At 42.7% G+C, this 13,611-nt stretch overlaps 1 protein-coding gene across 1 annotated transcript in view; it reads right to left on the bottom strand.

Moving 5' to 3' along the window:
- Nucleotides 1–13,611, bottom strand: part of LOC114656893 (cell adhesion molecule DSCAML1) — a 111,324-nt gene that overhangs the window by 94,294 nt on the left and 3,419 nt on the right. The window contains 2 exon segments of the mRNA XM_028808491.2: nt 1,175–1,321; nt 7,415–7,732. Of these exon segments, the coding sequence (XP_028664324.1) occupies nt 1,175–1,321; nt 7,415–7,732 (465 nt within the window).

Raw genomic sequence — 13,611 nt, 5'->3', positions numbered from 1 at the left:
TGTGATCACATGCAGACACTCAGACCAAGCTCGACATGCCCTTGCATCACGTCCTGCGAACAGTAACGAGTGCCGCACTGGAGCGCTGCCCCCTAGCCGAGCGTTCACTCCAGGCACTCATTCTCGTGAGAGGCACTCAAAGAGAGCAAATTGCCTCAAAGCAAGTCAGTCGGCGGACAGCACTGCGGCCACCACAGACGTTCCAGACAGTCGAAAGCCAGCAAACAAGACCTGAAGTGGCAGATCTGCCATCCCTACTACACAACAGGAGACAACAGCAGACAAAAATACCACATCTCTTCCTGCTCGGGTTTTGTTTGTTGCTATGGTGATGAGACGGAATTCATGCGGCATCATTCTCCTGGGACAGGAGCACTAATACGTGGCACCCCCACCCCTCTTGCACATCTAACGGGCATGACGCTGCCATCACAAGCCAACCTGCAAGTCTGGGCTCATCCTCACATCTGTAACACACTAGGTGCCAAGCAGCAGATGCCAGTCTCTGCGGAGCAAGACGCTATAAAGGTGGAAAAAATAGACACAAGGCAGGCTACTCGAAATGCACAAACTTCACACCAAACCCTGCTAATCCATCAGGTGAGGAAATCATCTGCTTGCTGGTGGATTCTTGTCTATGTCCACCCTTGTGACCCCATAAATAAACTGGAACAGTACTTGTTTTGGGTGGTTTGGCCAAAGACAAACAAGCACGACAAAGTGTAGAAAGCAAAAAATTGCAGAATCATTGACTGGGAATGTGAAGAGAAAAAGGGAAACTGTAAATTAGAAATAATAAATGAAAGCCCAGGAATCAGACATTTGAGAAGTCAGATGTTGTCAAGTGCTAGAAATAAGCTGGGAATGCGAGGCAGGATATATAGCAGGTCTGCATTCTGAGCCCGGGGCTGAGAACGACAAGAATTCAGAGAACGGAGGCGTTGTGTAAGAGCCTGTGTAACAATTAGGATGATTCTAACGGCAACCAGGAGTCAAGATCCACCCACCAAAACAAACACGCTTCCAAGGACAGCCTGTCTCACAACTCAAGACTCAACACGCAGCACATTCAGCGCACCAAATCCTGCTGGGCATTCTGACAAACAGGCTGTTTAACAAAGTGAGCTTTTCGGCAACCGGCAAAAACAATCACGTTTAGCAAAAGGCATCTTACCTGGGATGATGGAGACTGTGTCCTTTTCCCAGGACACCACACTGACATACTCCTGCACAGCAGGAAGGATGATGCATTTAAACACGACAACATTTCCGCGCATCGCCTTCTGATCCTCCATGCGCACTGTGTAGGGTTCCCTGAAAACTGTAATAAGAAACAATGTTTTAGATTATAAACAGTATAGCAGACACCATGGCAAAGTTAGCTCAATGAAACAACAGTAATACAGTTACAATTCCTGGAGAAGCAGCCTCTCTGACAGAGCTAGTATTGTCAGATGATAAGCCCCCCTAACAGGGGCTTGTACATGTAAATACAGAGTCCATATTACTAGTCAATAGGTTCCTGCTGCACCTGAATAATCTCACTATAAGGTCTAGTATAGTAAGGCGAAGAAATAGCATCACAGGGTTAGTGCAGCGGCATGAGCAGGCAGCAGGACTATCCAAGATAAGAAGCAGGGTTAGTGTAGTCAGATAAACAAGCCCTTTACAAACTTTAACGTGCACAGACTAACACATCTAAGGGTGTTCACTGAAACATCTACTATTCTCCTCTGGTAGAACTGACATGGTTAACCAATCAAATAATGAGGTCTGATGCAGAGCTCTTCTAACAGGGTTAGTATGCCACTTGTTTCAGGGGGTAGTATTTTCATGTGCAGTACATGCAAGTGAACTTTTATAGTTTGTATGGCTAGTTTGACAATGCATTTAACGGGGATAAGCAGACATTCAAATCTAATTATTATATATACAGTATATGTTTCAGTCCCATCTAACAGCGTTAGTATAACAAGATGAACCATTATTTTATGCAAAGCAGATGTAATATTCTCACTAAAGTGGATATGGACAGAGTACCACTTGCTAAAGCATTTACAACAACATCTGTACCAGAGTTTGTCATAGCAAGTTTGAAAGGATTACTGTGGTCAGATTTCCAGGTCCTCTAACGATATAGAGAGTTAAACAGAATTTCCCCTGCTTCAGAACTGCTACAGGTACACAAACCCTAAATCTGCCATAGACTTTCCAGCTGCTATACAAACTATCTAAAGAGAATAGAGTGGCCTGTTTGATCCACAACAGGAAATAAGCAACAGATTAGAGTTTCTGGAAGGATTAGTATGATCATATGAGCATCTTGTCTAACAGGGTTAGTACCGAGACTTAAACGGAATGAGTCTTGCTTCAAAACTGCTACAGACACATGAACCCCCACTTTGATATATTTAGTATAGCAGCTGGACAGTCCATCTAAAAAGGAATACAGTTGTTTGATGTACAGACAGTAAGAAACAAGCAGTAGACTAAACCTTCTGAATGGATTAGACTGATCAGATAAACAGCTTGTCTAACAGGGTTAGTCTATCCAGTTGAAAAAGTGACTAGACAGAATGTTACAAATAGTAGAATGCCCCCTTGTAGTAGGGTTAGCACAGACATGTGAATCCTCACTCTAAACAGACTGAGCATAGCCGGATGGACACTACATCTAATGAGAATAAAGTAGACTAATGAATACCCAGGCAGAAATAATTATTAAATGTATATGTCAGGCCTATCTAACAGGGTTAGTATAGCCAGATGATAAATTAGGGTTAGTCCAGATAATTTACCACCTGATAAGAGGTTTGTCACAATACCTGCCCCCTCACCTTTAATGGCAGTTGATTTAAACACTAGATTGCATGTTCTGAAAGGGTTTGTGTCACCAGATGAATGGGTCCTTTAACAGAGTTAGTACGGAGTGTTAAATAGAATGACTCTTGCTCTAGAAATGCTACAGGCACATGGACCCCCAACTTTCATATAGTTAACGTAACAAATGGACAGTCCACTTAAAGAGAATACAACTATATGAGACAGGGAAAATCATGAACAAGCAGTAGACTAAACCTTCTGAAACGATTAGTGTGATGAGAATACAGACATCTGAATCCTCATTATTAATATAGTGAGTATAGTTGACTGGACAATACATATAAGGGGAATAAAACAGTCTGATGAATAGCCAGGCTGAAATAACTGGTACAAATAAATTACAAACTGTAAAAGAGGCTTCTGACCATATTCGCCTCTTCACTCTTCAAGTTGACATAAGCACCAAATTAGACCCTCTGAAAGGATTGTTATGATCAGATGAAGAGCTCGTCTAACAGGGTTAGTCTATCCGTTTGAACAAATGATTTGACAGAGTAATTAATTATAGACAGTAGAATGACCTCTAACAGAATTAGTACAGACACCCGAATCCTCACTCTAGCTAGTTGGACAGTACATCTAAGGACATTAAAGTAGGTAGACAGTGTGGCATAGTGGTTAAGGCTTTGCACTTCAAACCGTGAGGTTTTGGATTCAAATCCTACTACTGACACAGTGCATGACCATGAACAAGTCATTTCATTGGTCGTAGCTCTAACTGGAAAAACAAAAGAAATGTAACCAATTATATGGATAAAAGCGCCAGCCACTGAATTAGTAACAATGAAAAGAAGGCTGAGTTTGCCTAGCAGGGTTAGTATAGTCACTAGGGTTAGATTAGGCAAACCACCTCTCAATGAGCTCTTCACCACTTTTGCACCTGTTTCAAATGGTGTGCATATAGGTCAGGGGTGTCGAACTCTGGGCCTGGAGGGCTGCAGTGGCTACAGGTTTTCATTCTAGCCCTTTTCCTAATCACTGACCAGTTTTCACTGCTAATTATCTCCTTTTCCCTTCATTTTAATAGCCCTGTTTTTAAGGATTCAGCCCTCTGAATTGATTTGTTTCTTCATTAAATGGCAGCCAAACAGACATGAGATGTGATACGAGTCAACAGATGACCACCTAAACTGGGATTTCAAACTCCAACCAATTTCACTCCAAACAGTCTCTGATTCTTGCTGTTAATTAAGCCCGTTATTTAATTCAATGGCTTGTTGCTGCTCTTATTTCCAAATTTGTTGATTTTTCTGTTTTTTCTAAGAACACCGTTAAAATGTTTGGTGACCTGAGAGAGCTACCTTACTGAGACCTTCACCTTTCTTTATTTTTAGATATTGTGTGATGGGCACAGGTGAGCTGGTCATATGGTGGCTTGTTTGATGTCTCATTATTGATTGGCTACTAATTAAGGAAAAAGAGACAATTAAGGGATCTGAGTCAAGTTAATTAAAACTAAAGCAAAAGAAGTTAATTAGCAGTAAAAACAGCTCACTAATGAAGAAGATGGTTAGAATGAAAACATGCAGCCACTGCGGCCCTCGAGGACTGGAGTCGGACACCCGTGATATAGGCAGTTAAACAGCCCCTCTGAACAGGTTAATGGGCCCGATAAACAATCTCCTCTAATTTTAATAGTTATAGTGAAGTGAGCTGACAATCTAAACGAGTCAGTAAACAGTAGCTAATGTAATACACCCACAACAGGATTAGGTTTAGCACTTGAACCTTCACTCTGACTCAGTTAGCATAGCTAGTAATACAAGCATTCTAAAGGAATGAAGCAACCTGAAGAATGGACAGTCAGAATTAGTCTGTAGAACAGTTAAGTTCCTCTACCAGGACAGCATGGCCAGATAAACAAGTTGTTTATTAGGATTATAGTAAATAGTTAATTTTGTGTTATTGGCAAAATTTGTACTTTTCAATTGGTAATATTTATGAGATTGCCAATTATGTGCTTTGAAATGGTGTGTTGTTCTTTTAACTAGTCTACCTGTTTACACAGAAGGTCTGACAAAGCCAATGTAGTGCAGAGAAAAACTTTGTAGTAGGGTTAGTACTGGAACTTAAATTTTCACTCTGAAATAATGCAACCAGTTGGACACTTCATTTAAGGGAAATAAAGAAGTTTGAAAAGTAGCTTGAAAAACAGAATATTTCATGCAACTGTCAAGTCTCACGAACATGGTCAGTATAATCAGATGAACAGTCTCTTTAATGGAGTTTAACCTTTAATGAACAGATTAATCCACTCTAACGATGTTTAAAACACATCTTCTGTCTCTGATGGAGTCTATAGTTCTAGTCGATCAGCCTCTCTGGTCGGAAGAATAGCTTCTTTATCAGGCTTAGAATAGTAATATATACAGTCATTAAACCAAACAGAAGAGCCACTTTATATAGATAGTCATTGGCACCTAAATCCTCACTCTGATGTAGTTAGCATAGCTAGCAGGACATTCAAGTTTACGACTGATAATACTGCCAGTTGAATAGACAGTCAAACGGAACTATTAAATCTAGCCAAGATCCTATAATAAGTTTTGTATAGCCAGACCAACAAGCCATGTATTGGGGTTAGCAGAGACAGAGTATCACCTCTATGTTATTGTCTGAAGTTCCCTTCTGCTAACATTTACATAGAGAACTTATCAGGCCCTGTAATTGTGCGGGAAAATGAATAGCTCATCTAACAGGGTTAGTCTACTCAGCTAATAATTAGAAGCTGTTATGAAGTGCATAGTTATTATATATGTTATAACAGCAGACACTTGCCCATCTTGGCTCAGTGAAGAATTATAGTCAGCTGAACAGAGATAAAACAGATGGAGTCAGTATAGCCAAAAGAAGAGTCATGTTCACAGTGTTAGTATAGCGATATGAACAATCCCATTAGGGTTAAGTTGAAAAGATTAGCTATTCTAACCACCTCATACATCAGGTTTGTATAACTATGTGATTAGCCTCTTTATGAGGAGTAGTAAAGCGGATGAATAAACTCCTTAGGGTTAACATAGTCATCCATGCATTCATGCCAACTGGACAAGAACAGACAGCCGTGCAACACTAGGTCCAACTAAAGTGCACTTCAGGGACATGAGATGGAAAAAGAAGTACCAATAACCATCTCTTCCCACGCTTCAGAATAGCACCCACATTCACAGTCATGCCACCTTACATTGGTCTCCTGGGATATTTTATCCTATCATTTCTGCTTAGCACCTGAGGAGAAGTGATGGCAGCAACTGCATGACACGTCCACCAGTAGGTCAGCAGCATACCAGTGTGTGCCATTCTTGCATGCTGATTCAAACATTTAATAAAGTTTAGGCTCTAAAAATTTCAGCTACTGCTAATCTGTTGCTAAGTAACAGAATTTGTACGGGTGTAAAACTAATGCAAACACGTGGGGGGCACTTCTGCCATCATAATGCTTTAGTGTGAGTGTATACAGCCATTTAAAATGATATGCTGCCTGCCCCTTGCCACTGCTTAACTGACCCTGAAAACAATTAGACTCTCTGCCAGGGATGTTTGCTGCACTTTGGGCAGTTTAGAAATATATTCAGCGTGGTGAGCTATTCTTGGGCCGACCTGTTAAACTCTCTCGCACATATACGTTACACGCTGGCTTGAAATTCTTTGAAACCTCTCCTCATTTAGCCTGTTAAAAGCAGAAAGGAGAATCTGATCAATGGTACTTGACTAGGGCAACATGGCACGTGTGAGGCATGTGGTGCAGTCTGCAAAAGCAAGCAGTAAAAGCAGAAACTTTAGTCTGCAGCAGTGTTCCCTTGATGTCAGAGTTTGTCCCCTTGCCATCTGTTAGACCACAAACATCCACCTTGGCAGACAGACTTTGAGGAGTGGCAGAGTGTCATGAATTGGCACTTCACAGTATGTGCTGGACATTTTAATCACCCATCAGACTCCCAGGGCACCTTCCTCTCCTTCTCTTCATATTACTGGACTGCCTCTGGGAGCCGTGTGCTCTCCACTCACTTGTTTGAAGCATGTCTGCCATTTACAGCCTGGTGACTACCTTGTCTCAGGTGTATGAGGATCTATGCAGATTCACAGAAATGTTACTGCATAAAAAAAATGTTGATTGGAAGAAATGGATGAAAATTGAATGGAATAAATGTTATGGTCTGCACCTCAGTACTGTCAAACTACTTCACTGAAATGATTATAGGGGGCACAAGGGCCAAAAGGGAATAATATAGGGGAGACCGCAGAAGGGTAGGCTAGTTAGGTACATTCATGTAATTAAGGTGGCATCACTTTAAATGTTTTTGCTTCTTCCTAATATTTGATACCACTGTGTTTATCTCTGACACCCTCAATGCTTTCAGTGGGATGCAAGACTTGTGCCTTATGATATACACAATAAACAGTATATGTTAGAAGTCACAATTGTGCCTTCAGTCATCTAGCTGCCATTCTCATCTTAAAGATACAGGCCCTATTGTGGATGTCAAATCCATGTGGCAGGTATACACTGGAGTACCTCTCCATCTGCTCTCACCTGCTTTTGCCCGGATATTAGGGCTCCGGATCTTTCCCGCGGAGTTCTCTGCAGTGCAAAAGTAGTCATTGTCGTGGATGAAGCTGTTGAAGGCGGAATTGGTGAAGGGGTTCAGCTGCAGCGTGCCATTGGCGTGAACTTTCCGAATATTTGGCACGTCATAGATGTCATCTCCTGTGGCCAGATACCAACGGAGCACCGCACTCGGAGAGCCAGCGGCGGGACAGGGGATCGACACCCCCACTAAGTTCGAAAACGTGAACTGCTGTATTGAGTCATTCACAAAGTATAAACTGGTTCCTGCATCTTCACTGAAAGCTGCAAAAGAAAAAAAAAAAGAGAGAAACAGTAAGCACAATATAATGGGGCACTGCCGCTGATCCTCTACAAACTAACATATTCACAAAGGACTGGTCTCTCCACTCCTGACTACTGGTGACAGGCCATGTCATTTTCCTCAAAGATTCTCCATATAATATTGGTTATACAGTTCTGCAGCGGTTCACTTCCTGCCTGACACTCCATATGCTCAACCTCACTGATGCTCCATACATGTTCACTTTAAAGATCTCTTGTGCAGAATCACTGAACTATATGAGGACCCCTGTTCCTTCTAACTCTCAAGCTCTCCAATTGTCCCCTCATGCTCATTTCTTCAGACTCTACCATATTTTTGGTGCAGTTCCATCACAGAATCTCCCCACCACCAGAAGATGCAACATGTTTACTCTCACCATTGGCACTCCTCTCCTAAATTCATTACTCCTAGTGACCCTGCACACCCTCACGTATTCACACAAGTTCACTTGCCTTCCATACTCTCACAATTATGAATGGGAGTCACCTTGAAAAGCTACCCCATACCCAGTAGCCAATGAATATTTCAAGATCTTTCCAGAACGTGTCACTGCTCTCAATAATATCCTCACTTTCCACTGGTGCATCCCAGTCCTATGCCTCTTCACAGGTTGTCTGTCCTCACTAGGTATGTGGTTCTTATATTATTGTACAATTTTGCAAGGGTTTCATGGATGTATTGTTGATTTTGACTCATTTTGTTTTCATATTTTGATTATGTTTTGATAGTTGTATACTTCCGCATTTCGCTGTCATCTTGTTTGCTTTCCAAGGGGCTGAGACTGGTAGTTAAAGCAATGGTGTGTTTTTGCAGCCACGTAATCATTGTGAGGTGACGTTATCAGCAGATACCTATTGAAAATGGCAGCATGTTTTGGTCTGTATTCAATTTTATGGACTAAATCCTTGACAAAGTTCAGTATAGTTATTTTTTCCGGAAGTCTCTCTGTGTTCTGATCCCAAGTCCTTTCTAACTTTAGACAAACATTTGTGGTTTTCACCTCATTTTGTACTCTGGTTTGATAATTTAGGCAATTTTTTGGTGATGATTTTTCGTCATCTACTGATGCTTTTCCTCTCTAACACTATTACTAAGATTTCTCTGGCTTTTTACACCTTGAGGCCACTATGGGTTCACTGGTCCCAGTGGCTCTTCACGATCCCACATTTCCTACACTGGTTCTCCAAAACTCAACAGGTCCTCTAGGGATCACTGTGATCATTGGCTCTCAACATCTCTAAATGTCCTCAGAGGCTGACAGTCCCCATTTTCTCTCATAGGTTCCCTGTTCTCATGGGCTCACCATGTTCCCAGCTTTACACATAGAATAACGCTCACTCTACTGAGTCTCACATCTTCAGTAACTACTACTGGCCAAGTAGACTCTTTAGAATTCCAGATCTTTCCAGAGTATATCACTGTTTCCAGTTGTATTACAGTATCTCAGATATTTCCACATTACTACCTCTCACTACTTTGCCTCAAACCCATAAATTCCTATGGCTTCATTGTCTGCATTTGGTTCTCCATACATAATATTGGCTTCATTGTTTCACTGCCTGGGTGTCCTCACAATCCTTGCTTCAGATCCCAAAGGCATGCCACAACCCCATTATTCCTATGTCACTTTCCCCATAGTATTTCCGTAACTTAATCAGGAGTCCTCATTGGTCCAGTTTAGGCTCTCCACATTTCTAGATATCATCATAGGCTCTTAGTTTTCATTGCCTTTCCACCACCTGGTTTCCTCATTTGGTTGACTGAACCTTATGGTTCTCAACACTCATTGAATGTCCTCATAGGTTCAGTACCCCACTGACACAGATGGGAGAACTCATGAGTTCACTGACACCCTTAGCTATCCAAAGCCCCAAATGTGCGAATAATTTAATGTCACCACTTGCTCTCCATGCTATCAAACATCCTCATAGACTGACAGTCTCCACTGGTTCTATACTCATCCACATGTCACCGTATGTTCACTGCCCACTTGGTGCACACTTGCGTACTCTCAAGAGCTTATTGTCACCACTGGCTCTCCAAAAAACCCAAAGATGTTCATATATTCAGTGTCAACATTGGCTTTCCACACCATCAAATAGACAGGCTGTCCCCATTGGCTTTGTACACATCTAAAAGTCCTCACACGTTTGATGCTCACTGACCTGGCACACCCGTAGAAACTCTCATGTTCTCACTATTACTCTGGATCTACAAATTCCCAAAGTTGTTTATTGATTCAGTGTCAACACTTGGTCACCGCACCACCAAATGTCCTCACAGACTGACTGCCCCAGCTGGTTTTGTACACCTCCAGCAAATCTCTAGGGGCTCTCATTGGCTCGGTGTAACTAATGGCCTTCCACAGTATCAAATATCCTCATAGACTGACTGTTTCCACTGGATTTGTATATGTCCAAATGTCCTCATATGTTCAATGTCCTACTGGTTCACCACACCTTCAGATATCCTTATAATCACCTAACTGACAACCCAAGCTCTTAAAATCCCCAAAGGTGCTCATAGCTTCAGTGTCACCATTGGCTTTCCACACCATAATATATATTCAGAGATTCTCTTCTCCCAGTGGCTCTCCATACCCTAGGATGTCTTCACAGGCTCAATGTCTCCCTAGCTCTCAGGGCTCATATGTCTTCATAGAGTCAAAATTCCCGCTCTGCCAGCTCCAAGACTGAATGGAGCTTCTTACAGTTGCTGTAGCCCCCATTCATTGCTCTAATATTAAAAATCACAAGACTAGGATGGATTCACATTTTGAAGGGCTGATGCAGATTAGGGACAAAGTCTCTCTAGGTTACTAGGAGAGATTTGCAAAGAGAAAATAAAGGTTGTGTTGTGTGCTTGATTCGGATGACAGACGCGGACACTCAAATCCATTTAATCTCCTTTAACATTTAACACACAGGACTGCCTTAATACTGCATTTTAGAAAAGTGTCTCCAGTTCGCTAGAAGATTAAATGCGGCCAAACTGCCTGCTTGCTGCCCTCTAGGGTCCCTGGACCATGGCAGGCACTGTAGCGAGTGACCAGGAACTCCATCTGCCATTCCTGAGATTTGTTAAGCTATTTGGAGAATATTTTATGTAGATGGTGATAAATGAAGGTGAAATGTGGGAATGTGAATGGTCAAGGGAGAAACAGTGGATCCTGCATGCCATGGTGAATCCCTGTTCCACACAGCTTATGGAGTCCAGTCAACATTTTCCAGTAAATCACCTTGTGGATTACTGACCAGCTTAAAAAAAATCCATAAATCATCTGTGGCAAAGATTGACAGAAACATAATCTTTGCAGAAGGGGATGGGGAATGAGGGCAGCCCAGCACAATCCAGATGGACACATGGCTGATGCCCTTGCCATACTGAAATCCTAAAAATGAATGAGAGTCCAATGCTCTTCCTCTAAGGAATGAGAACAGAATGTCTATCTGAGCTAGGAACAAATATGTGGGCACTGCCAAGACCCATGCCCATTGTGGGTTTGTGAAAAATTAGGCTATTAGCTTTGACATGTGCTCAACTGTCTGTGTAATGCCAGGCACACAGACACAAACTGTATGTGGGCATTTCCACACAATATTTTTTTTCAAAGTTATGGGTACCTGGGTAGAATGCATAAGGCATAGATTACTTATTTGAGCAAATGGGCACATGCCGGGGCATTACTAGCAGTTGGTTTCCTATCTGTGCTCTGCGCACCAATCTGGTTAGTACAAAATATCAGATGCCTGAGGTATATCACCAGACCAGTGGTTACCCACCCAAGTCAAGGGCAAATATTTGGGTATCACTAAACACCTGTTGCTTATCTAGCCAATGGCCTATGTCTGATTATTACTCAAAATAAGCAATTAATACTGGTCTATGAATATGAATACCATTTTGAGTAGTCACAAATAGTAGTCACCCATTTGAGCTAAATGGACATGGCTAAGCATCTTCAGGTTTCTGCTGCTTATCTGACCTTAAGGCACCAAGTGAGAAACTGCCCAGACACCAACAAGGAAAGATTGCCTATCTCAGCTACACGTCTTGGTACCACCATGCAGCAGTTGCCTCTTTCAATAATGGGCATATGTCTCTTTAGCACTAGTTACTGTTTTTAAGGTAAACTGTGAGTAACTGTCTGTGCACTAAATGACACCAGTTGACCACCTGAATTGACTGACTAAGCTTGACAATATGAGTTGCATGCATCAGTCAGGACATCATAGGGCCCTGGGTGTTTATCCAAGTCTGGTCATTCCCAGACTCCATCTGCCAACAAGAGAGTCATGCCCATGACAAATCAATACCAGCCACTAAATGCCCATTTGAGTTACAAGCACAATACTGGCAATCACCAGGCACTAGTTGAATATTTGAAAAATGAATTGGCCACTATGTTCAAGGTCAGGACACTAGTCTGGGCATCACTAGGTCTTGGTTGTCCATCTTCAAACCTGGCACCTGCCTGGGCAGCGCCATCCCTCTGCTTCCTGTGTATTTATTTGCACACGTAATGCCATCAGAATGTGCACATGAATATTCATGGCGGCATGAGGCCCGTCTCTGCGCTCCATGCATTATGCAGCCCTCTGCTTGTCTAATCTGTTCACTGCGCAGTGCACACGGCGAGTAGACAGCGCAGTCGTGAGCTCAGCTCAACACGTCCCTCCTGGGGGAGTCACTTGCGCTTTTTGGGCATCAAAGGAAGTTTGCGTCTTGAGCATAGAGGAGCATCCTGGAGAAGCGGAGAAGTGTTTGGTGTGTACCCTGCTGAGGTGCCACATTGGGCATTTGTTTTCTATTCATAGCTGGAAGAGTGTGGGTGTTTTAACCAGGAGCACCCCCTTTCCACCCTGTTCATCGTTCATTTTGCAATGTCAGGAAAAACTGAGAAGCACTTGCCTGACTTCAAAGGAGAAAACTGGAGCGAATAAATATCAGAAATGAGCATAAGCAGCCATTTTTTTTTCCAAAGTGCTTGTTTAGTGTATGCCAATGAACCCTCTGCCGACCATTAGGACTGTTGCTGTTAGGCAGCATTTCCAGATGAAAAACCATGTTCTTGAGCTGCGTATCGGGGCGTCCACAGCTGCTCTATCCAGTAGGGTGTGGAATTCACCAAATGTCTGGAGAAGGGTTGGAATCTCAGGATCACCTAAGGATCTCTCATTCTAGTCAAGCTATGAGCAGACTGCAGGCAGACCAAGAATTTAGGGAACAGCATGGATGCCCAGTGAGATGCTGCACCAAGGCCGGGTTGCCAGGGGCATTTTTCCCTGCTGCTAACGCAGTCTGCGCAGAAGCGGCTGCTATTAAACAAAATTGGATCAAACAAACAGAACGTGAACGCCAACATGGGGGGATGTGAGCTTATGCCATGTGACAATGGCAGCCAGTGAAAAGCAGCTATGCGGTAGGAAGCTTCGGTGCTGGCAGAGCGGCAAGTCGGCGCTTCATCAGGAGAACTTTGTAAACAGGGGCACTCGAGCCAGAGAAGGGTTGGGGGTTTGTGTGATGTGGTGGCCTGAGCTATATATGTCTCATCTTCACAGGTCAAGGGAGCGGACAAACTACCGATCTTACTTTGACCACTGAAGGCCACTTAACCACATGGTGTAGTAATGCCAGTCAGGCAAATGGGGCCACTGCAGTCTCCTGTCTGGGTGAGCAGCACTCTTGTCTCCTCCGTGTAGTAGCTCAATTAAAAGCAGCTTGTGCTGATTTGAGAGCAAAATCTGACTACGTTACATTTTCCCTCACTACTTCTAAATAATTCCTTCTGATTAACTCAAAATTCAAAGGAGAGAATTCAACTCGGAGCAAAGAGAGA

This window comes from Erpetoichthys calabaricus, chromosome 9 (assembly GCF_900747795.2).
Source record: "Erpetoichthys calabaricus chromosome 9, fErpCal1.3, whole genome shotgun sequence".
Classification (NCBI taxonomy): Eukaryota; Metazoa; Chordata; class Cladistia; order Polypteriformes; family Polypteridae; genus Erpetoichthys; species Erpetoichthys calabaricus.
The sequence above is the reverse complement of the archived record's forward strand: the minus strand, read 5'-3'. Positions and strand labels throughout refer to the sequence as shown.